The sequence below is a fragment of the Poecilia reticulata genome, chromosome 17 (assembly GCF_904066995.2).
Source record: "Poecilia reticulata chromosome 17, P_reticulata-male-v2, whole genome shotgun sequence".
NCBI lineage: Eukaryota > Metazoa > Chordata > Actinopteri > Cyprinodontiformes > Poeciliidae > Poecilia > Poecilia reticulata.
The window spans coordinates 9,642,414-9,669,143 of NC_088846.1; the positions used below are offsets into that span (position 1 = coordinate 9,642,414).

At 40.0% G+C, this 26,730-nt stretch overlaps 2 protein-coding genes across 2 annotated transcripts; both read left to right on the top strand.

Moving 5' to 3' along the window:
• Positions 1–7,156: 7,156 nt before the first annotated feature.
• Positions 7,157–17,620, top strand: LOC103478858 (cysteine/serine-rich nuclear protein 1). The gene is made up of 5 exons (XM_008432940.2): positions 7,157–7,575; positions 11,184–11,428; positions 13,129–13,391; positions 13,472–13,774; positions 14,801–17,620. The coding sequence occupies exons 2-5, from the start codon at positions 11,212–11,214 to the stop codon at positions 15,677–15,679; spliced, it is 1,662 nt and encodes a 553-aa protein (XP_008431162.2). The 5' UTR covers positions 7,157–7,575; positions 11,184–11,211; the 3' UTR covers positions 15,680–17,620.
• Positions 17,621–18,801: 1,181 nt separating this feature from the next.
• Positions 18,802–26,713, top strand: gorasp1a (golgi reassembly stacking protein 1a). Its single transcript, XM_008432941.3, has 9 exons — positions 18,802–19,003; positions 19,976–20,056; positions 20,365–20,568; positions 20,667–20,753; positions 20,875–21,005; positions 21,885–22,017; positions 22,678–22,786; positions 22,895–23,038; positions 23,122–26,713. Exons 1-9 carry the CDS (start codon positions 18,941–18,943, stop codon positions 23,550–23,552), a joined length of 1,383 nt encoding a protein of 460 aa, XP_008431163.2. The 5' UTR covers positions 18,802–18,940; the 3' UTR covers positions 23,553–26,713.
• The last annotated feature ends 17 nt before the right edge of the window (positions 26,714–26,730 follow it).

Consider the following 26,730-nt stretch of genomic DNA (forward strand, 5'->3'; position numbering starts at 1 on the left):
GGAGGGCGTCATTTTCCTCATGTTTTCTGCCTTCAGTAGCAAAAGCTTGTGGAAAATTACAAATGGAATCTCTCGTGACCCCCTGACAATGACTTTCTTTGCGCCACTCTTCAGTGAAAGACATATTTTTAGAAAGTAATATTTCAGTCAATCAAGCCTTTTTATTCAGACACATATATGGTTCTTAATGACCTGTCCGGATTCTCCTAGAGTTACATGGTGGCTTTGATGTAGGTGATTGACTATAAACGATGTTCTAAGCTTGAGATAATATTTTGTAGAGTGTCTTTCTTCCTGACCTGTCGTTTGTGTTTCTTGGCCTTTTGTGAGGCAGTTTGTTCTGGAATGTTCTTGGTGCTCGGTTCTTTAGCATCTTTCCAACCTTTGCTTGACCCAGGAGACGTTTTAGAAGACGCCCTTCCTTGTTCAGGTGTCGAAGAAAGCTCAGACATCTGTCTATTGATCTTTGATGTCCATGTTGAATGGGACATGAATTTAATGTTAAAACAATTTACTTGATAAGATTTTACACCTTCAATGTATTGCAATATTCGGTTCACTGAGAAGATGCCTCTTTGGACATTCAACAATGGTTCTTAATAACTGTAAATAAAAATGATAAAGAACCAACCAACTATAAAACTCATATGTGTTTTTTTAATATACACATATGAACAAATGCAGGGTTTTGCAATTTTTCAGTTTTTTTTGTTTGTTTTCATGGGATAATTGCATTAAACTTCGACAAAAAAATGACAATGAAAATACTCGTAATAATCTCTCAGGTATTTTTTTCTTGTTAGATAATTGATTTAACAAACCTAAAGGTAAAATAGTGTTCTAGACAGCAATAAAATGTAGTATTCACAAAAATAATTAAATAAAAAAAGATACTGGGCATATGGTTGTTGTTTCCGTTATCAACCAGGAGATGGCGCCAAACTAACATGACTGCTCCCATGAAAAAGGCATAATAAGTTCTTGTTTGTTAACAGACAGAGCATTATTTTTCGTGTTTTTTTAAATAATTATTATTCTGTATGCCACGTGCATGGATGTGCACTTCACAGCCGATTTAAGGCTATAAATGATACCCAAGCATAAAAGTTTAGTTTCTATTTTCCAGATACGCACTGGTGCCTCCAGCAAATACATGACTACTTGACAAGGGACTCCATTGCTGAGCTAAATGAGAGACTCCTTGTCTGTCTGTTCTGCATGTGTTTTCCCAGCTGCAGTGGAGAAGAAGAAGGGCAATGAGCATTTGAGGAGGGGAGGTGGGGAGTCACCCAGAGCTCACCCACTCTCAGTTTCACAGAGCAGTCAGTTCTGGCTCAAACAGCTGACAACAGAGCAGGTCTCCTTCCTCCAGCTGCTGCATGTTCCTGCAGGAGGCTCACATGGAGCCGCATGTGAGCGCCACCGAGAGCAGAGCACGCTGCGCTGGGAGCCAGAGAGAAAACAGGAGCTCCCAGACTACGACTGACAGCCAGGCTCACGTTAATAACTCCACCACTCTGTAGTGCAGGTGCATAGCTAAACTGCAGAGGGAAGAAATCCATCTCTAATCAGTGATGAACTTCAGTTTTGTGTGTGATGGCAAAACCTTTTGTCCCCACAATGCATCTCATGTCCGAGTTCGAAAGTTTATAAGAAAGGTCACCGCAGCTCTCTTGTTGACAAGAGGCTCATTGTTGGAGGAGGGGTGTCAAACCCATTCATGCTGCTGCTTTGTTGTTTCAGCTTGAGCTGCTCACGTACAGCCAGATAAGATCATTTCAGTTGAAAGTTTTTAAGTTGTGTAACCTACTTTGGAACGTGGGCTGCAGCTGTTCTCGCGTCTGCAGCGTCGCGATGCCTGGATGGTGTTTTACACCGCAAGGACATGCTGCCAAGATGTGCCTTTTTGTTTTTTCTTCATGCAATTAACTGTCTACAGTCAACAGCTGAGCATGGACGCCTTTTAAGTGAACGTGTGAAGCCGTGTTGCACGGGGGAATAAGTTGTAAGATGCTGATACACTTGGCACAGATCCAGTCCGAGCCATTAGAGTCACAGGAAGCTCTCGGTTTCACCACCTCCTCAGACCAAACAAAGGCAGATGTCACAGCACTTAAACTGTCACTAGGTGGAAATTTGATCCACGTCTTTATCTGTTGACATTTTGAAACTACAGAGACATTCTCATGCATTATTTTTGCTTTCAAGTGTCGTTTAAAGGCTTCCAGAAAAAAATGATAATGGGCCTTTTAGAGCGGAGAATTGCAATAAAGCATTTCCTAGTAAAACATTTTTGTATTCAATGATGATATATTATGCTTTCCTGGACAAGTTAGGATAGATATATGTGCTATTCAAAACATGTTTATTGCATTTTTTTTTACTGTTGTTTGACTGTATTATGACTGGATAATGAGGTTTCAGTCTGCTCATTTCTGTTGGTTTTGAGCTCCGTTTTAGAAGGAGTTATTTTAGGGCGTCTTTAAATCCAAATAACCTTCTGCTGGCCACGCTACCCAACTCAACATAGGTAACATGCAGTGTTTGTTGATCTGTGATATGATATTCAGGACATTTTTGAAACAACTCATTTTCCATACACCAAGAAAACATTAACTTATTGCCAAAAACCAAGTGGGTGTTTTTTTTTTTAAAGAAGTTGCAATCCAAATGGAAGTACAAAAATGTGTAAAATGTGACTTTTTGAGTAATACATGCCCTTTAATAAGAGAACTAGGGCCTGACCTTTAAATCTAGCTGATGGAAATCAACGTCGGTTTACAGTCATATTTGTCCTCTGGAGACAGTGGTGTATTTACGGCTGCAAGTGCACAAACAGTGTGTCCACTTATAACAAGAAGACAGCACTGACGGCACTACCGAACATCATCCGGCTGTCAGGATGACAGAAGTGCATTGCGTCCTGACAATCTATATCCTGATGCTGTGATGCATTTATGAGTTACAAGTTCTGAGAATAAAACATTTTCAGTGCAAAAAACATGAGAGGTAAAAACTGCCGTCCATCCAGTTTGATTGGGTTTGAGCTACGTTGCAAAGAAGAAGGGCCAAAAAATATATAAATACAGTGTATGCCTCTACCTGCAGAGGTAGAGGCATACACCAAAAGAAAGTTACAAAAAGTACACCATGCTGTTTAGATTTTATTGTAAAATAATTTTGAAAATCATTCAACATTTTTCTTTCACTTTGCAGTTAAGCACTTTGTGGTAACAGGAGAAAATGTGGAGAAGTTTAAGGGGCATGAATACTTTTGAAAGGGGCTGCATCGATTCATCTATTCTCCTGTGATGCATGCAAAGGATTACACTCATGTTGCCATGATGAAATGATGACGGTACTGATGCTCACAATGCTGCTGATGGAAGCAAGCTGGTGATTCATCACATTCCCTCTAAAATAGAAACCCTCGGTTTATATCTGCTCCGTGTCCATGGTGACAACTATTCAAGTGTGACATCAGAAGCCTTTAGAAATCTCCGTCTTTCCGTTCCTCCGTTGTGTCGGGGGCAACAGGGAATTTTATTTCCTTGACTCCCATCACAGAACAGCCCCGACGCTTCCTGGAGAGAAAACTGAGGGCGAGTGGTGTGGGCCAGGAAACAGGGTAAACCCCTGAAGTCGCGTTCACAGGAAACAGGAACGGAACTGGGGCAGACTTTCACTTGCCCCGAAGCCCTGTCAGACTTTGTCAGTACGTGGCTGTATGTGGGCCATTGCTGGCACAGCTTGACTGAGGAAACCGGGCTACAACAGGCAGGCAGCAACCTGAGCAGCAGCCAGAATGTAGGTTAAACATAAGGTTACGTAATGTGGACTGAAAGCCCACTTGTGGTTTGCTCTCGTTGCAGATAGGATTAATAGGCACTGAATAGATCTCTGTGTGTGCCAGTGTTGAGAAACACAGGGTGTCTGCAAGTTTCAGCAAGTCAAAGTTGCCAACTTTTAATGGCAACTTGAATGAAACTTCTTTTTAAAATTATTATCATACATACAAGGCACACAATCTGTGCCTTGAATGAAATTTAAGCCACAGTTGTGCTAGATTGTAAAATGCTGCCGTTTTACAATATAGTACAGCAAAACCCTTCGTAGTGCCAAGCTTAAAAGTTTTATTTTATTTTTTACTCAGAATGCACCTAACCTAGTTTGGGCAGTGTTGTCCGGTCAATTGCCGATAAATTTGCAATTACCCATGATGACAGACGCAGATAGGCTAGCTAGCTAGCTAGCAAGAGTATATTAGCAGCTAGTTACTAGTAGCTGCTAATATAGCATGATTGTATCTATTATATAGATATAATAAAGACTTATTTACTTATTTTTATTGTGTTTATGGCCTCGACTGCCTCCAGTCACAGAACACAATGAAGATGTCTGTCTGCGAGAAAGGAAAAATTATACACATACAAGGTTAATAGCTCTGCTGCAACCTGTGATTAATGTAATTAAGACCATATTGCCGTTTTTAAATAAATTTATGATATTTCAAGTCCTTCAATTTAGATGTATGAATTTAAGACTTTTAAAGGATGTACGAACAACCTCGAAAAAGCAGCAGTGACATCACTGACAGACGTGTTAAGAAATCTGGTCAGGAGTCTGGATCAGTTGACACTTACGCTGTTACGCTAATATAGCTGATAAGCAAAACAGTCACTGTACATATGCCACTGCTGGTCTAACTCCGTTCAGTCTAAAGCAACACATTCATTTTCCACCATGACTCGTTTCTGTTCTCTGCGCTGTAAGAGCGCAGGCTAAAAAAAGGATCCACCCCCACTTCACCCCCCTTCCTGACACATTAGGACACATGCAAGTCACAGTGTGACAGGCTGCTTGGGCAACAGGAAACTCCAACTGTATTGCACAGATGTATTTTTGGTCCAGGCAGTGCAATTGTCCTATAAATAGCCTCAAAGCCTAACAGAACTCTTTGATCATGTGCTATGAGTGAGTCGCACCAAGGTGCACGGCGTGGATTAGCTGCGGTGTTGCTAAAAGTCCACCGCGTGTTGCTACCTGTTAGTGCTGTTTCACTGTACTGATCCTCCCTCTGTCTCTCTCCCTGGTGTTTACTCCTCGTGCAGGTCACTGACAGCGGAGCGAAGCGAGTGCACTGTAGTGATCCCATGTAAAGTGGGTCACTCTCTCGTAACACACTTACACGGAGAGCTGAGGTCAGCAGGCTGTCTGTCCATCCTCTGGTCAGAGTATTTGGACTAACAGATACTTAGGCGCCCAGAGCAATTTCTTTTTATTCAACTTGTCGGAGTGAGGCGTATCGACGTGGAGGTCAAACCACAGGCTCATTTGGTGTTTTAGTCTTTCCCTTCATCTGTCTACCCATCTGTTTATCTGATGCACTCTGTGTCTGTCTTCTCGAGAGCTCAGCTTCATTTTTCTTTCTGCAGAGTAGCCTGTGATTATCTTTAAAAGCAGAGGCACTGGAATGTTAATCCTCTAATTTTCTCCACTCACTATTTTTTTTATTTTTTTTTGGTGTGTGTTTGCACTGAAATTTCTCCCCCTGGCTCTGTCATGTGCATAAATAAACTTCAGTCATGTTGGCATCTGTTTATAAAGCGTAACACAAAAATCTGAAAATAGGATTTCTTTGAGCAAAAAAGATTCTGCGGATTTACACCAACATCCATAATCCGTGTTTCCATCTGCAGCGCCTCTTCGCCGAAGGAGACTTCCTGGAGTTTTTGGAACGGCGGCATTAGAGGAATCATGTTTCAAAAAAGCAGCACCAATACCAGGGAGAGTGTGTCACCAGAAACAAGTGCTTAATCACCAGATTCATGACAGGTTTGGAGGGCTTCAGACATGTCCCCTATGTGAATAGTAACTAGATGTTTTTACCAACAATTCACGTATTTTCTGAGCTCCATAAATGACAACATTTAAGTAAAATCTGTTATTGCTAAGTTTCTTCTAACAATGGCTTTCATCTTGCCACTCAACTATCAGTAGATCTTCATTTTCTTCTTTTTTTGTCTATCTGGCCATGTTTAACTTGTACCTATTGCACATTGGTCACTTTGGGTGTATAAAGTGCTGCATACATAAAGATCGATTGATTGAAGATGACATGAGGATTATCACTGAGACAAAGACAGAAGTAGAAGTTGTGTCATGCTCTTTGCCTTTTTCAACAAACAATCAGTGTTACTCAGATTGCTTGGGATATTAAGTTAAATGTGGATGCAAAAAGAAAGCATATCAAGCATATCCAGTCAGTGGGTTTTGGGTACATACAGCATATACAGTCATATTCAGTAAACTAGAATATTATATACAAAATATCAACCTTTAAACGGGTATTAAACTTATGTTAAGCCCACATTTCTGTTTTTAAAATATTTGTTTTATTGGTCGGATTTAATATCCTAATTTTAAATGTAATTTTTTCATTAGCTGCAAAAAACAGCATAATATCATAACAGAAATAAAGGCTTTCAAGCATCCATCTGTTTGCAATTAATCCATATAATGTGTTTCAATTAGGGATAAAGTTATTGAAATAAGTTGACTTTTTAGTCAATCTAATTTATGGGTCTGTAGGTGCTTGCAAACATGAATGATATCGTTAGAAGTTATAATGAGGAATATAAAACTTTTTATGTTTCACTTATGATTTTGAAGAGCTGTCATTGAAAAAAACTAACAAAAAAAAAAAAAACCCTGAAACATTTTCTAGCTTTTGTGCATCACCCAAGAATATCAGTAACCATCCCGTTAAAAATAATTTTGGACAGATAAAGCGCTGTTCTCAATCTAACTAAATTGCTCTTAATCGTTACTACAAATTTATTAACACCCTCTAAATATCAGTGAGCCTCTTTTTCACTTTAAGTTAAAGGGAACAAGGAAACAGAAGAGGTGAGTACAAACCCTGGGCTGTTTTCCCAGTCACCAGCTGGAGGGTTAAAGGTTCTTTATTTACTAGCTCGTCATTACTGGTGCAAACTGCTCCAGTGTGAACACAGCAGACAGGAATCTGTGGGCAGCACCGAGAGTCATGAGTGTCTACCGCCTCTGCGTGTGTCACAGCCTGCGTCAGGACAGACAGAGAAGACACACAGAAGGACATGTCCCAAACAAGAGGAGGCTTTGCGGGGCGCTTCCTGCTTCGCTTAACTTGACTGCGATAAATGTAATTCCGAAAAATGTAAAGGTTTCGGTATTCTATAACTCGGGCTAAAGTCTAACATTAAGATTAAACTGTCAAAATGTTTTTGAGGTCTAACAATAATTTATCGTTTAGTCGTGATACGCAGAAAGCGGTAATGTTGCTGTTAGCATGGCTAACGACCTGGGCAGTTGTGCGCAGGTGCGAGATTCCAGGAGGTTTCAGAACGGTGAACTATCTTGACACAGGCTGTGTCTTTGGCTGCTCCCAACCAGTCCTCTCATATTCACACTAGTACTACTGTGCAGCTTCACATAAACAGAACAAAATGCTCAGCTGGCCCGACGGCAGCCGAGAGCTGTAACTTCGTGACAGTCTCAGACCCTCTTCACTAGCATGCTCATCTGTACTTTATGGTAAGTAACCTACAAAAAATATATCTACATGCGCTTGTATTCCTCAGTGTTACAGTTTGTAATTTGTTCAGCCCATAGTTGCCTAATCGTTTTAATAATTATGTTGCTAAAGTGAATGTGATTTATGGGCAATTAATTGGTAATTATTGGCAATTGTACAGTTTTTATGATTAAAATAAACATATGAACTTTAGAGAAACTTTCACCAATTGTTTCAAGAAGTTTATGACTGTGGTGCTGTGGAGCAGTCTTTTTGGAAATGTGCCCAGTTTTAAATGGAGCCTGTGGCACAGCAGTGTTCGTGGCGTACAGAAAGCGGGGAACACTGTTGTCATTGTAGCTGACATGAACCCAGTATGTGCGAGTGTGTGTGCGCGCGTGCGTGCGTGTTCCTCGGCGAAAAGGTCAGGAGGTCAGCTGCCTAATGACTGTTATTATGCCAAACAGGAAACGACCCCTGCGCTGCTTCAGTGCAAACCCAGTGTGACATGCGCGCAACATTCCTGCAGGGAACGCGACAGGGAAAAAGAGAAAGCAAGAAGAAGTAATTCTCAGTAACGTAACAGTGTAACATCGTCAGAACATGAATTTATTGACAGTCGGTCTTCTGGTTCACGTGCACGCGCACGCGCACAGTGTGCTGCCGCCGCTGCTTTGAACCTTTAAATTATTGATGCGGTCTCAGTGGATACCTAGATGTGCAGCGAGTCTTTCTGCTCTGTCAGATATGTAATAAATGGGATGGAACTGGGACAGGAGGCTGTCCTTACACTTTCTCTGTGCCGCAGTATTAATTGGAAATGCTGCCACTGTTTCTTTTGTGTTAAATCTGTGGAAACATTTGTTTCGCAGGAGAGATAAAAACACTGTCATGCAGGGAGTTTTACTGTTTGAGTGTTCTTCCCAAATAAGCTGACCGAGTTGTCTCTTGTTTCACCAGTTGTTGTTTTTTTTTAAACAATGATTCCAGGACATTGTCTTCTGTTAATACACACACACAGTTTCACTGGTTCAAGTCACCAGAAAGCCTTACCTGTTATGTACTACGTAGGGCAAGATAATGGCCCTTAATTCATACTGAGATATGTTATAATATGCTTTCCTTTATGATAAGTGAATTATCTATTTTAGCTCCTTTGTACAAGCTGTACATTTGTTCAGAGGTGAAACAATCAAGCAGCCACAGATTAGAGTCGACCGTCTTTCAATGGAATTCAAATGCAAATATAATTTATTAATCCCAAAGGGAAATTAAATTGAATTGGTGATGTGATAAACCAGACTTTAGAAAAGACTTACAAGGGCAGTAGCCCAGGGTGCCAAGCTTTTTGGAGGAAAGAGGGGCACCCAAAAAAAGTGTGTATGCTTTACAAACATTTTAAAGTCACATGCTCATTTCACATGTGATGTTTGGTTTTTTTTTGTGCTGGATTTTTATCAATTTAAACTTGACTCAAATATTTTAAGTATATCATATTTTCAAGTCCAACATGAAGACATTTACTGGACATTTTAAACCAACCAATTAAATGTATAGGCCTACCTATTAATGCTATGTTATTTGCATGAATAAAATATTTTTATTAATTTTTTCTGGAATATGGCATCAAAACGGGCTTCAGCCCACGAGCCCTTATCCGGCCCTGGTGGTGTGCAAGTTAAACACTGAATACTTACCAATTCATTAAATGCATTAAAACTAAGACCTCCCACCATTTTCAACCAACACCTTGTATTTTAATGCAACGTTTTAGTTTATTAAACTGTAGATACATATAAAGACGTGCTTTGATGCGTAAAAGGTTATAATCTTGTTTTCTAGTTGTTTTGTTTTTTTTAAATAAAAACTGGAATCTCTCAAAGTTGAAATTGAGAAGTCAGGCCTAAAAGAAAACCAGATACCAAAAAAGCCTGATAAGTACATCTCTACTCATATTGTAAGATTGCGGTACGTTTGCTTTTGTTTGCTATTTTTCTCTAAAAGTGTGGCAGCAAACAGAATGATGCGACATTATTAAAAAAAGAAATGTTGCAAATAGAAATAAAATTTGGACCTTAGGTTTCACTCTGCTGTAATTGTGTAATCAGACAAACTAGTTTAAACTGAGGCTGCATTACATTAGGAAATCAGTTTGTCTGTTTTGTTTCAGCCCAACATCAGTCAGTAACTTTCACCGTGAGAAATCGTTCATTGTTCTCTGACGGCCCTTTCTTTCAGCGCTCTCTTCGGCTAAGATCTGTTTCCCTCAAAGCGCTCCTGTTTGGATTCGTTTTCCATGTTCGTATCCAAAAATAGCAGCCTCTTGATCGCCCAGCCCTGAGCATGCAACCGCTGGACGCTGCGTTTCCATGTATTCTTCACAAAAACAAATAAAAGAAACTTAAGGCATCACTGGAATGTTAATTACTCTGCAGGGAAATGAAAGAAGAGTCGTGAAGTTGCTCTGCCGCTGTTGCGTCTCCTAAGTGTTCGGCTAGTTGTAATTGAGAGGAGGATTTTCCGAATTAGCTTGTGAAACACGTTTGGTTTCTAGGTAAATCACTATCAAGATGGAATTAGCCTAAACAAACTGATGGCTGGGAACCGGCTCCACCAGGAAGTGCTTCTCATTCCTGAATTTGTCACTTGCAAAAAAAAAAGAAAAAAGTGCAAAGCATATTTAGTGTCATTGTTCATTGATATGAGATTGTTACAGTATCATAACTTTGACTAAAAATACAGTGAAAAAGAAACAAATATACACATTTAAACATGGCCTAACTGTTTTTATTCCAAACAAAAAAGCATCAATTATTTCTTCTTATGTGACATTAATTTTACAGTTGGAATAATATTTTCTATAAAATAAATGTGTTATTGTATCTTTGATAAATAGAAGTAAAAATAATTTAAAAACACCTTAAATTTAGACGTAATTTATCTTTAATGTACAGAATATTGCATATTTTAGCAATCTGTTTTCTATACTAAAGACACTAGAACAAGCTAATATTCTCCCTTAGCTTAGTTTAAAGTCTCATGTTAGCAGAAAAAAAAAGTGCTCATATAAACTTTACCATAGAAATACAATATATTATTGGATAATGCTTATTTTTTACATGGGTGCTCATATTAGGTAAAGTTCTCAACAGGAATACCAAATCCTCACTGGCTTTCTGAAACTGAATCCTTAAAATGTTATTTTTTGTTAATACAACTTAATTTCAACATGGAAAAAAAACAACAAAAAACAAAGTGAATACATTTTTTTTTGTCCTGTAAATGCTAGGACCTATATATTTTAGAAGGGGTTATCAGATGCTATATGTGTCAAAAATTAGCATTAGCATTGATCTTTAAAAGTTTTTAAGCATAGCAGATCCTATAATGAATAACACACGTTTTGGATTAATGCACAAGAAGTAAGCATGCAGCAGCAGGTTGGGGAGGGGCAGCAGAGTGTTTTGCTAAAGGAACTTGCCACTTTGGTGTTTCTAGGACTTTGAAGCACTTCAATTTGAAATCCAAAACTCTTCCTCCTTCTCCTCCATTATTAGGCTGCACATTTATTACAACACAATGTTCAGTTATTTAAACCCGTGTTTTTGTTTCTCCTGTGTTCTTGCAGAACGTTTAGGAACCGCCACAGCCAAACAATGAGAGACATCCTTAAGAGGAAGTTTGCAGAAGTAGAGGAAAATCCCTGCTACTCCCCTACCTCCTCCTTCTCCTCTTCCTCCTCCTCTTCTTCTGCTTCTCCATCTTCCCTCTCCTCTCCTGCCTCCTCCGAGTGGGAGTCGGACGGGGAGGGAAGCTCCTCCGAGAACCACGACTTCACACCTCACAGTCCTGCGTCAGCCTCCGGATCGCCCAGTAAGTCTCCCGCTCGCGTTTGTTCCCCTCCTCTCGTCTTTCAAATAATGCAAACCTCCTTCCTTATCGCCGCGTTTCCTCACCAGCGTTTTATAGGAGTGTCTCTTATCAACCTGGAGCAGAAGTTATGACTGACTGATATATTTAAAACGCCAGCCCAGCCTTTAAGCCCCGTTGCAGATAAGACGCGCAGAGAGGGGCCGGCTCCTGCAGAGCTTAGATCATTTGCTTGAGCAATAAGAAGTAGTGGGATCAATTTGAATAGCAGGATCATTTTAAACAAATCGTATCAAATGGCTTCGTTTAGATAGGAGGCCGCTCTCGCCATCACTCATCGGCGGCGTAAATTATCCTGTTCAATCTCGAACTGGAGACGTATTTAAACACGAACGATGTCGCAAAAATAATATATTAAAATGATAAATGAAAAAGGGAAAAAAATGAAACTCCCAAACAAATAAAGCCCTGACCACATCCTTCCCTTTGCGGGGAGCTGAAATAATCCTCACAAAAGCAAGAAGCGAACTCGACTATTTAGAGAGGAAGGAAATAAAAACAGAAAAAAAGCCAATATAAACAAGAAGAACAAGAAGATCTAAATCCAAGCACGCCTAGTCCTGCACCAAAAGCCCAAAAAATGATGGAAGTGTGAGGCTCAGTGTGGACACTGGCGTGGAAACAAACACCGGGGTTATGTAGATGTTTTCAGAAAGGCTACAGTAATCTCTTCCTCAGGACAAACACAGCCAATACTGCACAGTCCAGGATTAACAGATTTAGACTGGTCCACCAGCTGGGCTCGCTTTTCTTCACGTTTTGCTGCTGGGGTTTCAGACTTGGATCTGCTTCATGTTGTTGCTGAGGTCAAACTCTGACCCCACGGACGCTGTCGCAGACCACTGAGGGTCTGATTACTTTGCAGAGAAAAATAAAAGGAAGAACAAGTTCATCTGCTTTCTGCAGCTGATCGGTTACTTGTTTACACAAGCCTTTCTTGGCATTTCCTTTTCACTTGTGTTCAACTGTCCACCCCAAATGAAGCCAAGCACCTGCAGTACGCCCCTTAGTGGCCACTTGGGAAATTACAAAGGGTTCGGCAAAAGTCAGACTTGTTCTTAATCAGTCCATTAAAGATTTTTTATTTTAATTGTGCTCGCATAGTGATTATCTGTAAGCTTTACGCATGTATCTGTATGTATCTGAGGCTGAACTGAACCACTAATTTTGTGGATGGGCAGCTTATTTACAATAAAATGATTCATAATCCTTGAACTTTCTCCTAATCTTATCTGGGACTGAAGCCGAGAATCTTCTTGCCAAAACACCACAGTGCTAATAAATTTCTCACCATGCAGTGGAAAATGATAAATGGTTTTCAACATTTTGGCCAGAAATTGCAGACGCCAAGTGTATTACTGTACTATAAATAATAAAGTGAGGCAGCCAAATCAAAAACAAAATGGAAAGAATGAGAAAAACAATATTAAGCATGGAAAAGACGCTAAAAATGTTCAGCTAGCAGAGCTGATAGTGTTAAAACTTAGATTACACACATGAAATCTGGGAGGTTTGTGGTTTTAATAGGTGATACTTGCGGTATATATTTTGTTTTTATTTGCAGATATGTTTTTTTATAGAATGCTCTCTGCTTTATCTAATGTTTGTGATGTTTTTTTTGTTTTTTTTTTAAACCTGACCAGTTTGGCCCATCCTGAAGAAGCCGAAGCTCTCAAAAAAGCCAAACAGCGTGCGCTTCGACCAGGTGACGGTGTTCAGCTTCCCCCGCTGCCAGGGCTTCACCAGCGTGCCCAGCAGAGGAGGTGCCACCCTGGGCATGGTGCGCAAACACAGCGCCCTCCGAAGGTACACCGTGGATGAGCATGCAGTGGAGCAGCGCAGCAGGCGCAGAGAGAGGCACAGGGAGAAACTAATTCAAGAGAGGTTTGAGGCACTAAAACACCAAGTGAGTGCGCGTGATCTCAGCTTTGCACTGGTCTCGCTCACGTTTCTCCTAACTAGAGCCGCTGCTGTGTTTGATTCCAGCTGATCATAAGCGGAGCCGTCAACCAAAACGAAGCGGAGAAGCTGACGACGGATCAAATTCTGGGTGGAGACCCTGACATTCATGTTAGTGAGTCGGATTTGGAGGACGGAGGCTACCTTCAGCCGTTCTCTTCCAAACAGCGACAGGCTCTCCTCCTTGCGGCAGGGGCAAAGGTCATCGACAAGGAGGAGAAGAGGCAGCTTCACGCTCTGCGGCTCTTCAGGGAGGCCTGCGGCTGCGACTGTCGGGGCTTCTGCGAGCCGGAGACCTGCGCCTGCAGTCAGGCGGGCATCAAGTGCCAGGTACAACACTGACTCGCAACAAGTCGTGTTTGCGTTAATGACCTCAAAGCCTTGGGAAAATGTTAACAAAATCTGAAAAAAAGATATGTCTGCAACAGGGATGCAAACGTCAATTAATGATTTATTAGATTAAAATAAGTTCCAGTTGATTGACTTGTAATGTCTTCTTTGACCTTCTTTTAGTGTTGTAATTTGGCCACCATTCAGAAGAGGGCGCTGCTGGTCATTCTTAAATAAAGCTAGTTGATACAGAAACAAAGATGGCGGGGCCTTAACGGAACGAAAAAGGGAAATGGTCCAAACAGAGTCCGGTGTGGAATGCAAAATGGCCATTATTGCGGTTCTGTTTTGAAATGTAAACACTCGACAAGTTCCTTAAGCTATCACCTTAACAGCGCTCATTCAGCGGAGCTGCATGACAGCTCAATTAATAGTCAGTCCATTAATAAGATCAATCAGCTTTAGATTAACTCGTTAATCGCTAACTTGCATCCGTAGTGTGCTGGACAGCAGTGAGCTCTAAAGCCAGGGTGTCCACGCACCCTTAAAAAGTCTTACGTTTCTTTGTCCAAAATTACTGCCTTAAATTCATTTTTAAAAAGTGTAATTTGGTCTTAAACATGTTGTTCACAAGTCTTACATTTTTCATGGCAGAACTTTTTCATGTAGTTGTTTTCTTCCTGGGACTTTTTTTTGTCAAGCAAAAAATTTGGGTTGCACGCAACATCTTCATTGCATTCTGTGACTCATGGCAGTCTATGGCTACCAGCAGCTAGCTATCCTTTGTGCCTCTATCATTTCCACAAAGCCAAATGGATAGTTTTTGTAATAGAGCACAATCTCCTAACCATTCCCTATATTTAGTTTTAGTCTTAAATTGAATTCAAACTACATTAAAAACGGGTCTTTAAAAATCTTAAATTTGACCTCCTGAAACTAGCAGATACCGTGCAAATCATACGAGACAAATTAGTTAACGAATGATGAATTTGATGAATTCACAGACCGTTTTCTTTTGACCAACAGGTGGACCGCTTCAACTTCCCCTGCGGCTGCACCAAGGACAGCTGCGGAAACGCTCAGGGGCGCATCGAGTTCGACGCCCGGCGCGTTCAGACTCATTACATCCACACGCTCATGAGGCTGGAGCTACAGAGGCGACTACGACGTGAAACGTTTGTCTCGGGGGAGCAGGCGGTCGTGACCGAGGAGCTCAGAGACTGTTCAGGACACGAGTGCAGTGCAGAACAGAGCGCGCAGGAGAGCAGGTGTCCATTCAGGTCCGGCCTGGAGGAGGACCTGCTTCCTTTCGCCATGCCCGCCGTTCCTTCTTTCCGCTGCATCCCTGACCAGCTGGTCGTCGAGGAGAACAGCTGCAGCAGCGACATGTCCGAATCCTCCCTCTCCTCCTCCGAATGCGACGCAGGACAATTCTTCAGCGGGACCCAGACTCTTCCGGACAGAGACGCAGATTTGACCCATGACTCCGGCAATAAGAACTTCTTCTCGTGCACCCAAAACCGGCACAGATGCAGCTCTGCAAACGCAGACGACGACAGACCGCATTCACCCGTTGCGCTCGCAGACAACATTGACGCCAGCAGGAACTATCTTGACGAGAACGCCAATCAATCCAGAGACTTTTTCAACGAGGACTCTTTCGAGGACTTTCCTAACACGCCGTCTCCCACCGTGGGCTACTCCTTCAGCGGATACATGGACCTGAGCCTCTCTTCTGACTCCGACCTGGAGTTCTTCCACAGGGACTACCCCTCCGGACCGCTGCACAGCTCCTTCAAAGAGCACAGACACTCTGACAGCTTCCAGCACTTCCAGCTGTTCAGCTCGGTAAATTTACCACAGCAGGAGTCGAGCACCCAGCTCCTAGAGTCTCTGATTGGCTGATTCAGACACTCCGCTTTCATAGCCAATTTAATAAAACGCCCACATTAGTGCTTTTTTAACAAAAAAACTATTTATAATAATTTCTAAATGCAAAGACCTATTTTTCCTTATGGAATATTATTTTTGCCTTCAAGAGAAATCACACTTGAATAATTAGCTTAATTTTTATTAATTCCTTAAAATAAAATTGTAATGGGATGTATTTAATTTTTACCATGACCAACAATATCATGCACAAAGTACGCATATGAACTGCAATGCAGTATCACATGCAATGAAGAGTTAGGTGTTGGAGCACATTCATTAAAACAGCAACTCTGTGGATGAGGATAAGTCATGCTCTGCTGGATTTGGGAATCATTCTCACATCACTCTGATTATTTCCCAGAACATACTCTGAGTACCTGTTTACTGGGCTGATACGTATTTATTTATTTAATCAGTGATTATTTTTATGAGTGGTAACTCATAAAAAGGTGACATAATTATTAACTGGTAAAAATGGCAGAGTTTACATCAGAATAATAACCAGTATTGTTATGGCAGAAGTTCAAGTCGAGAATCAGTAGTTTTCCTTTACCTATGAGGGTATGAACGCAGTGGTGTGTCAGATTGTTCTATAGACTCCATATTTAAAGCTTTTTTTTTTTTTACTGCAGATGTTTTTATTCCACAGTACAGAAAACATCTTATGGTTAGTATGCCTGGGACGGTTAGCGGTTAGCCCTTTCAATGAAATGCTTATAAAAGTGCGAAGAGTGAATTTTAGGCCTTGTACACACGTAGCCAGGTCTTTATGACAACGAATATCTCTACCACATCGTTTAAAAATCATATCGTACACACGGGATCGGTTTCAGAATAGTTTTCATCAACAAGAACCTACTCATACTCAGTTCCGACCCGGAGCGTTGTTTTAACCACGCCAAACCCTTAGGGGGCAGTGTAGCGCAAAGTTAAAACATATCTCGGCTTACAACTGCGATTTCCTGTTAGGAATTAAACATGGCGCCAGGAGATTCATTTGTGTGGACAGATTTATAGTTTGAACTACTTTTAAAGTAGTTAAAGTTAGTTAAAACACAAGACGATGTCGGTTGGGAATCACGTATGTGGATATATTTGCTCATTATTTTTATTAGACTGTAATGCGTGGGATCCATGCACACATGCAAACTTAAATATGAGTTTTCTCAAATCTCCACTTTGGTCGGAGTTTGTAAACAATTGTTTTTAGTAGTATAAAACTGAGTTTTTGTGTAGATGAAAGGCCATAACGTATGGAAATGAATTTATTTTCCCAGAAATCATAGTCCACTAAGTGTGGACTATGGCTTTTTTACCCACTGGCTTAATAAAGGGTTTCCCTACTTTTTCCACTACTTGCTCAAATAAGCTTTCCCGTTTTAAAGGAAAGTGCATCATATTACACATCTAGCATACATTTTTGTTGTTTAAATGCCGTGACACTGTGGTGTTTTTGCGCAAGGTTATTATACTGTGCGAATCTCATGCTGACCCAAGATTAATTGTTGCTTAAGTCCCTGTGAAGCATTTCTGGTCCGTTTGTTTGAGCAATACCAAAAACAAATGCAGCTGGTGTACTTCCCCCCCCCCCCCGATATGTAAATATGTCGGCTGCTATAAGCTCTGTAATTCCTCCCGTTTCAGTGTTCTGCCGCAACCAAATCAAAGTCAGATGTTCATCTTCATTTTACCATTGACTCCATGTTTACAGGAGTGTCTAATAAAATCTGCTTCAGCTGTAGTGTTGACTCATGTAGCTCTGTAATTGTTCAGTGAATAGTCATGGATTTTGTATATGATGCATAATGTTTAGAGATCTTTAAATAATATATTTGAAAAAAAAGGCCAAATATAAATATTGTGCTATTGTTAACAGAGCAATGATTCATTAAAACAAATGTTTCCTTTTTTAAACTATGGAGTACATCTGCATTTTGTTTTCTGAAATCTCAAAGCCAAGGTGTTTAATGGTGGACCGCTACAGAAAGTTTGATGTAGAAATGAAAGATACAGCAGATTGCTTTTGATTAATGATTGGCTTAAAACAGCATGTACTGCCAGCTCAGTGGACCTTGTCGACAGTCACAGAATCCTCTACCAACATAACCATCTTTTGAAACCAGACGAGGTTTGTCTTAATAAATCTGGAATAAAACTGTTCACATCAAACATTTCCTGCACTGTAAATCAGAAACGAGCTTCTGCCAAAAAACGAACAAAGGACAACATGGACCAGTAGGGAACACTTAAGTGCTAGTCCCTGCTGAGCTAAAAGCTGTCTTTGAACTGCCTTGTTGCTGAAATGTGTTATTGTGACCGGGTGAAACTTGGACACACCATGCAAACAAACTTGACTTCTCTCTCTGCTGAGTTAACAAAAGACTGGTCGTTAAAAAAAAAAATATCGTATGATCCATTCACCACAATATAGCAATGCTTAACGTGTTCAGTGAAAACGTTTTTCCGCAATTCCAAAAAATTTGTTTGGCACAAAAATTAATTATAATAGATAAACTGATTATTTTGAATGAAAAAGAGACACTAAACCGGTGACGTTTGATTTTTATGCAACATGAGCCAGAATCCCACAGTTGAAAGTACAAAGGTGGCCATATTGTATCTCCAACTTAAAATGCAAAATAATTTTGTTGTGATTTTAAACGTACCATTTGTTAATGAATCAAGGTGCACAGTTTCCTAACTTTCAGTTTATTTGGTCCAGAAAAAAAACCTTCTATGAATTAAATGTAACAGAATCAATAACGTGCTATATTCTTGCTTTCTTCTTCTTTAGCAAAAAGTTCCTGGATGTTTATATTTCTACTTACTATGAAATTACAATTAATACACAACCATTAAAAATTACTTTGGAACTAACACTTTCTGTTAAAGAAGAATTACATTTCGCATTGAAATTGACATGCTACAAAATGACAAAAGTGCCCAGTGGAGGGCCAAATTTGAAGCATTATTGAACTGAACTTAGTGGCCACATAAAATTGTTCCAAGGGCCACGGCCCACACTTTGGGCATCCCTGAACTAACCACATAAAATGTGTTCCAGTTTAATGGCATACGTACGCATGCGCAGTGTAGATCAGTTTTGGCGCTCGATAGCAGCGACGCTCGATTGTTTTGGGCTGCTAAAAATGGTTGCGAAGTGTCAACCATAGCAATTCTGTGTCGTTATTTTTTTTTTAATAACACTAATAAAATTAATCATTCTTTTCTGCAATGGGATTATCGCAGAGCTCAGAAGCCCCCGAGGGAGGGACGTACGGATACCATGTCCACGGCGTAAGGCTGGCTGAGTCTCTCTGTTTGAAAAGCGCAGCAGCTTAGCTGGAGTCCTCACTGTATGCTAACAGTTAGCTAGCCGAGGAGCTGCGGCTCAAGAGCCTCTAAAACACGAACGATGATGTGGCATTGTTTACCCGTCGCTCCGCGGGGAGAAAATTACAGGATAGAAACATTTCTAAGAACAGTTATTTTGTAACGAAGAGGTCGCAATTACCGTGTTTGTCTCGTTTTACAACAGGTGCGTTGAGCTAAATAACGAGCTCAACGATAAATCAAGAGAGGAGGATAAATGTTTCCTGGAGAGAGCTTTGGTTCATTCAGCCGGCCAGAATAAATAGCGTTTAATTAATTGTGTTTCTGAAATTATTTAGCAGACAACGAACGAATATAGCGAGGTGGGGTTTTTTTTTTAAACTGACATTTACAAACAGAAAAAAAAGCTTTAATAAAAGTTATTCAATTAGCAAACCAGTAACTATAAATAGAACCCCAATCTGCCAATATACATAAACAACTAAGTATAAGTCCATACGGTTGCTATTACATAAATATTTTGAACAGTTTCTGCTTGGCAGCAGTTTTGTTCCTTACATTAAACAGACCTAATACTAAAAAAAAAAAAAACTAGCGTAGTAGTAAAATTTGACATTATTCGTATGTAACTTTGGTGACAGTGTTGCAACAAATAAAAGTGGTTGTAATAAAATGTTCAAAGTGATTTCCCAGACCTCCACTCAGAAACTCAGTCATAGTAACTCAGAGGAAAAGTTCACAATCAAAAGAGATTTTTGATTTAGTAGATGCTCAGCTTTGAACAATCTCGAGGCAGTTTCTTTTCAATCTGTGCTGTAACATAGTCGCAGATGCTTGCTGTTGCTTATGACATTTGAAATGTACAAACTTGCTCATGCTTTGCCCAGGAACACAGCAGCAGCATTAACGTGAGCTTCCTTATCTTTGTTGTGACAGATTCAGCCTAATTCTCCTGCAGAAAAGGCCGGACTGCAGCCCTTCTTTGACTTCATTCTGTCTCTGGACAACGAAAGACTCGTACGTTTTACGCAGTAATTGCAACTTTGTATTCTCCACAGCTGCATAATACTTTGAATCGCAGTCGCCACTGCATATCAATGTGTGCAAAATCTCCAATTTTATATTTAGTAGCTGTAGGCATAATTATTATTTTTTATAGAATAATAGACTATTATAGTAGATCATGCTGTGTAGTGTTTTCTTGGGTAGATCACACCATAAAAAATCTCATAACCACTCAATACATAACAATAGAAGAACAGATAAAGTGAGAATGCTGTTTAAAAATCTCTGTTTTGATTCCTGTTCACTTGTCTGTGGGCCAGAGTGAGGAAAACGAGCAGCTGAAGGAGCTCCTGAAAGCCAACATGGAGAGAGCTGTGAGGATGGAGGTGTACAGCACCAAAACCACCGGGGTCCGAGAGCTGGAGGTGGTGCCCAGTAACATGTGGGGGGGACAGGGCCTGCTGGGCGCCAGTGTTCGCTTCTGCAGCTACCAAGGAGCCAATGAGAACGTCTGGCACGTACTGGTGAGCCATTTCCTCACTCTGAAAACTCATTTTCCGACTGTTATTTCAATCTTGATGCACTTCCCTTGTGTGCTTCACGTCCAACCCGTTTCTCCTAGGACGTAGAAGCCGGTTCACCAGCGGCACTGGCAGGTCTTCAGTCATACAGTGACTACATTGTCGGGGCAGATCAGGTGTTGCAAGACGTAAGGCTCCTTTAATAGCCCCTCTTTATCAGCATGCGTCTGTAGCTTTTAATTTACGTGTGGTGTGTTATTTGGCAAATTGGATAACAAAGCTAGGTTGATCTGATCTTATGATTTACAGTCAGAGGACTTCTTCTCGCTGATCGAAGCCCATGAAGGGAAACCCTTGAAGCTGCTGGTGTACAACACACGAACAGACAACTGCAGAGACGTGATGGTCACACCCAATGGAGCGTGGGGAGGAGAGGGCAGGTAAGAGGCAGCAACATTTCTTGACTGTCACTGTTTTATTATGCAAATAACAGGGTATCCGCGCACCCTTTAAAAAGCCTTAAATTCATGTATCTACAATTAAAATCTTAAAATGTCTGAAATTTTTCAAATCCAAGTTGGTCTCAAATATATTGATCTCATGTCTTAAATGTTGTGGCATAAGTAGTTTTCTGTTAGACCAAATTCTGAGTCACGCGCAGACATTTTAAATTCATTCTGCGACTCAAAGCGGTTGAGGCTACCGCTAACTAGCTGCTAATATGATCTCAACAGCTAGCCGCGTCTATCATTCGTGAGTGCAAATGTCTTAACACTTGGCTGGACGACATTTGTTTTTTTGCCACTGGCTCACCTCTGTTACCAACCCATGCTAGCCAGGTGCGTTCTGCACAAAGCAAACTTTTGAGCTAGGCATCTCCGGGGTTAAAGCTATAGAGAGCCAAATGCAGTGTGAGAAGCACAAAGCCACTGCTAGGAGCCACAAAGAAACCTCAGAAATGTCACAATTTATGCTATGCTTCATTATAATATAACCATTCACAATATTTATATTTTTTTGGTCTTAAATTTAATTCAAGGTGGCATTATAAAGGTCTTAAGAAGTCTTTAGTTCTACTTAATGAAACTTGTAAATATGCTTATTAATGCTTGTGTTTAAAATGACAAAGGTTCATAATTTCATGAATAGATATACTTGTGTTTTTTTCCTTTCTCCTGCCTTAGTGGTTGAATGTTTTTTTTTAAAAATAATTCAGTGACTTGTCCCCAAGATTTCACTAAATAACTTATGAGATATGCATTCCTTTGCTGTTAATGAGGATACAAAATCAGGAAGCTCTTAAATATGTTTGTCTTTAGCTTGGGTTGTGGCATCGGTTATGGCTACCTGCACCGCATTCCTGCGACTACAGAGATGTCGACAGAGAAGCCCTCCATCCCAGTGGCAGAAGAGAAATCCTCTCCACAGGAGCCAACGCATGGGTACACAGAGGTAAATGTGAATCTATGCATGTATGAGAATAGTTACTTCTTCTTTTTTGTTTGGAATAATATCTTACAATAGTTTTGTTAATGTAATGCAACCTGTAGTTAAGCCGGCATTTTGAGAAACGCTGCCAACATTTGACACTCAGGACAAAGTAGTTAGTTTGCACTACCTTCCACTTTTACCTGTTTTCACTGTATAAACTTATTATTATTATTATTATTATTATTATTATTATTATTATTATTATTATTATTATTATGTTTTGAAATGCAATTGTGGTTACAGAGACTTCATAGACCATTTTAATAGTTGTTTTGTTTGCTCATTTAGGATATTAAAAGTGTTAAATGTTCTCTAGAAATAAAAGGCTTTTTTTAATGGGTATACTTGCATTATTATTATTATTATTATTATTATTATTATTATTATTATTATTATTATTATTATGAGTTGAAAATGGTCTCAAAATGACAATATTATTGTTCATTGCAACAATTTACACAGACAAAGTACACTTGAAAAGTCAAAACCACAGTAAAATTGCAAGTTTTCTTGCCGGAGAAACTTTATGCTGACAAACCACATCCACTATTGAGATAATATCAGCAAAGCACAGCTGCATTTATTCCCTTCCATGTAATGAATTTTTTTTTTGTTTTCCAGGCGCCTCTTATGGCCCCCTCCACCCCCAGTGAAGATTTGTTAGATGTGGAGCAGATCACCCTCCTAGACTCTGTGATACCTTCACCAGATCAGACGGTGATGGACTCTGGTCAGTTCAGATTCCTGTTTTTTTTTTTTTTTTGCTCATTTATGAACATAAAGTATGATCACTGGAGATTGCTGAAAATCTTGCCTGCTTGGCGATCTTTCTCTCCAGGTTTATTTGATTCGGAGGTGGCAGTGATGAGCCCTGACCCTGCAGATCTTATGGACAGGCTGGACGTGTCCACGTCGTCCATCGACATGACCAACACTTCCCTGGCGATGCACGAGGAGAAGGAGGGTGACATATCTGGTGTTGGTAAGTGACCAGATGAATCAAGTGTTTTCAGCGATGGAAATAAACTTAAATTGATTGATTGATTGATTTCTTTTGCCATGCAGAGGAGCTGGAGGACAGTGCTCTGCCCTCATCATCTGCAGAGAACCAGAGTGAACTATTGGAGCAGGTCTCCCATGCAGCTGTGGAGCTCCACGCTTCTCTCATCGCTCCTGACACTTGGTCTGACTCCGGAGTAGTTCCAGCTGAAACGTCTCCCCCTCGCACCGAGTCCGCAGACCTTCAGAGCTTCGTCATGGAAACCAGCAGCACCCCGAGTCCACCTCTGGGTGTGCAGTCCCTTCCTGTGGAGGCTCTTCAGCATTTCGCTGAAGAGCCTCCATGCCCATCTCCAGTAGACCCGATCGCAACCGCGGCTGCTAATGAGGCGGACTTTCAAGTCTTTGGCGATGCGCAAGCGTCGGCGTGTGAGTCAGCAGAGCCTGTAGATCATCAGAGCGGTGGGGGAGAACCAGAAAAAACACATTTTGATTAAATTTTCCTTTGGTCATATGGAGGCAACGCTAATGCATCGTGGCGTAGACAATCAATATTTACATATCTTTTATCCATTTCTATAAAGGAAGCCCTATATTGCTGTAAAAAAGCATTTCAACTAGGGCTGGGCATTAAATCCGTTTTGTCGGTTTTTTTTTTTTTTTTTTTAATTTTTATTTTAAGTTGGGCCACAAGATGGTGGCCAAGTTAGCCTCTACTTATTTGGACTTTGATTTCAAGTCAACTCTTTGATGGAATATAAACGCCACGCTAAGATTATTTTTTAAACTACAAAAATATAGTCATAAAATTACAAGAATTTAGTTGTGCGATGATACGTTTTTAATAAATAAGTTATCATTTTAATAATTTTACAATGTTTTTTTTCTGGAAATATTATGACTATATTGTTGTAGCCAGGCCCTAATAAAAATCGTAAAAGCCCCTTTGTAAAGATATTTTTTTAGAAAAGAAAATGAGGAAAAAAATAGATTAAAATCAGATTCCGTATGAAAAAACTTATTTTGTCATCAAGCTAAATTGCCCAGCCCTACTTTTTGTATTTCCTCAGCTTATCTGAAAACCTTAAAACTACTTTTCCAGCAACGCAGGTAGGAAGTAAGACAGACCAAGTTATTCCAGATTGTTGCACTACAGGAACTAGCTGAGACTTTAACATGGAAGAAGGGTGATATCTTAAGGTACAAATACAAAATTAAGTTACATATTTTTTTTTTTTTTAGCATAAGGTTTATTTGCTTGTTTGGTGGGAAATTAGTGGACACGGGTTTTTGAAATGCTGCTTCTAGCGCACTAAAGAGACTAGTACTTGAACGGTTCCAAAGACAAAGGCGTCGACTACTGAAAAGCACAGCTGCACCTTCACGTCTCTAACACTACGAACTTCTCTAACACTACTAGACTGCTGGCTGGTAAAATAGGTCACAGTTGTCCTCCTGGTGCACCGTTCCATCTCTCCTAGTGTTTTTGAAGGAGCGTTGTTTACATAGTGATTACTCAGCTTTAAACATTGGACATGGGACACTTTTAGTCGTGGTCTCCTTTTGATTGGAACTTAAAGGGCTTTTATTATAGCAATGTTTGAGATGTGTTGTTTGTTGTAATATTTAGAAAGTGTTTCACACCAGCTCTGATAAGATTGGTGTGTTTTTAACAAAGTCTTTAGTTTTAATTATTGTAATTGCTGTTTTTCAGCAGCATAGCTATTGGAGAGTTTTATTCATGTATAGCTAGCTGTCTGCCCATGTTTTTTATTAAAAGAGATGCACTGATAAATTACACAGTAACCTGACTATAAACTCAAAAATCCGATATGTTTTGGGGTGTACACACCATACCATATCACTTGCAGATTGCATAAACAACAATTGTTAGGATGGACATCGTTACAGAGCAAGGAAGACTTGAGATTTGGCCTTTTCTGGCTCAGTGAGCTGTTTTCACGCTTGATAGTTCAGTAGACTCGGCTCAACTGGGAGCACAAATTGCAATATTTCTTACATTTTCAGCAGTTCTTTAACACTACAGTATGTTTTAGGAACCAAACTGTTTGAAAAACACGTTCTGCTCCTCACCCGGGGTGGCGCTGCTTCAAGAACCACTAAAAGAAACAGCACAAAATTCTCTGAAGAAGACACGAGTGCGACTTACTTGTGAGCAAATATTTAATGCTGTCTGACTTAAGCTGTTGTAGGATTTAACTCTCGTCTTTGGTAAATAACCATGAGCTAGATCTACCACTAGCGCTGGGCATTCTGGGTAAATACAACCAAAACAAACGCGCGTTAGCCGTTTGTTTTGGTTGTATTTACAAAAACAAAAGATCATGAGCAGAAGAACTGGCTCATGGTCTTTTATCAGGCAAAAGATAAATCCTACACCCGCTAAAATGTTTTGTTCACATTTCATGAAGGAAGTTGTGCTGATGTCTCCTTCAGAGGTTTTCATGTCGTTTCCTTCAGTGGTTCTTGATGCAGCGCCACCACAGGCGAGGAGGGGAACTGATTTGTCAAAGGCTTTAGTTTTGACAGTGCAGTGTGAAAACGAACTGCTCCAGCTTGAAAATGTAACAAATGTTGCAGTTTCGGTTTCAAATTGATCGCAGTCCACTGGACTTCCAGGTGTGAAAACACTGATAATGAACACTTAGAGGATGCAGAGAGTTGTAAAAAGCTGTTTTAAAGGAAGAGAGATGTCTGTTTAATTAAGCTGCTACAGCAGAAAGTGACCATTTTCTTCCTTCACAATTTATGTTGGTTTGTTTCATTGTGCAACCTGCTGTTATGGTGCGGAGCAGTCCGCCACACAATCTTAATTCAGATTTTTCTTGGATGTTTTGAGTGAATAACTTTTAGTGATCTTCAGCATCATACAAATATAAGGTGTTTAAAGTCAGTGGAAGCACAGCAATGTAAGTATTTAAAACTGTGAAATTGTAGTTGCCATTAGTTGGGAATAATTCAAGCTGCAAGAGAGTGAGCGAGAGCAAGATTTTCTACAGATAACAGGAAGGCTGGAGGTATGACAGCAAACGTTTTTTGTTTTTCTTCTGAGCCGCCATTCTCTTGGCGAATCGGCATAATTTGGAAGAGTTGGAACTTTTGGAAATCTAAAATCTTAAGAAAACGAAGATTATTGTTTATGATGGGTATCGTTATCTAAACTAAAGCTGGATTAAATCAGTGATTTTGTCTTCATTTTAAATTTAAAGCATGTCATTTTGCAGCATTGTGTGACTTCACCTTGCTATTCAGACCATAATTGACCAATCAGAACAAGGATAAATTGAAGCCTTAAGGTCCTTAAGTCTGTACTGTCAAGTTGACGCTTTACAAAACGATCTGAAATCAGACCCAAAAATATCTCTGATCTGTGCATCTCTACTACTGGGCATCATCGACACCTGTTACTTATGTCGTCTATGCAAAAAATAATGTAAATTTCTAATGTATTTTTGATGAGAAAAGCTTTTTGTAAGTAGAAGTCTGAGATTCTTGAAGTACTCTATTTTTTTCTCTTCCCTTTATGGGGCTGAATATTTTCATTAAAGTAGGTGCCATCATGTACTTTAGTTAGGAATGAATGCATAATGATTGTGAAATGGGTGAGCTGATTGTTAAACAATCGATTTAAAAGAAAGTGTCCCTTGTTTTTAT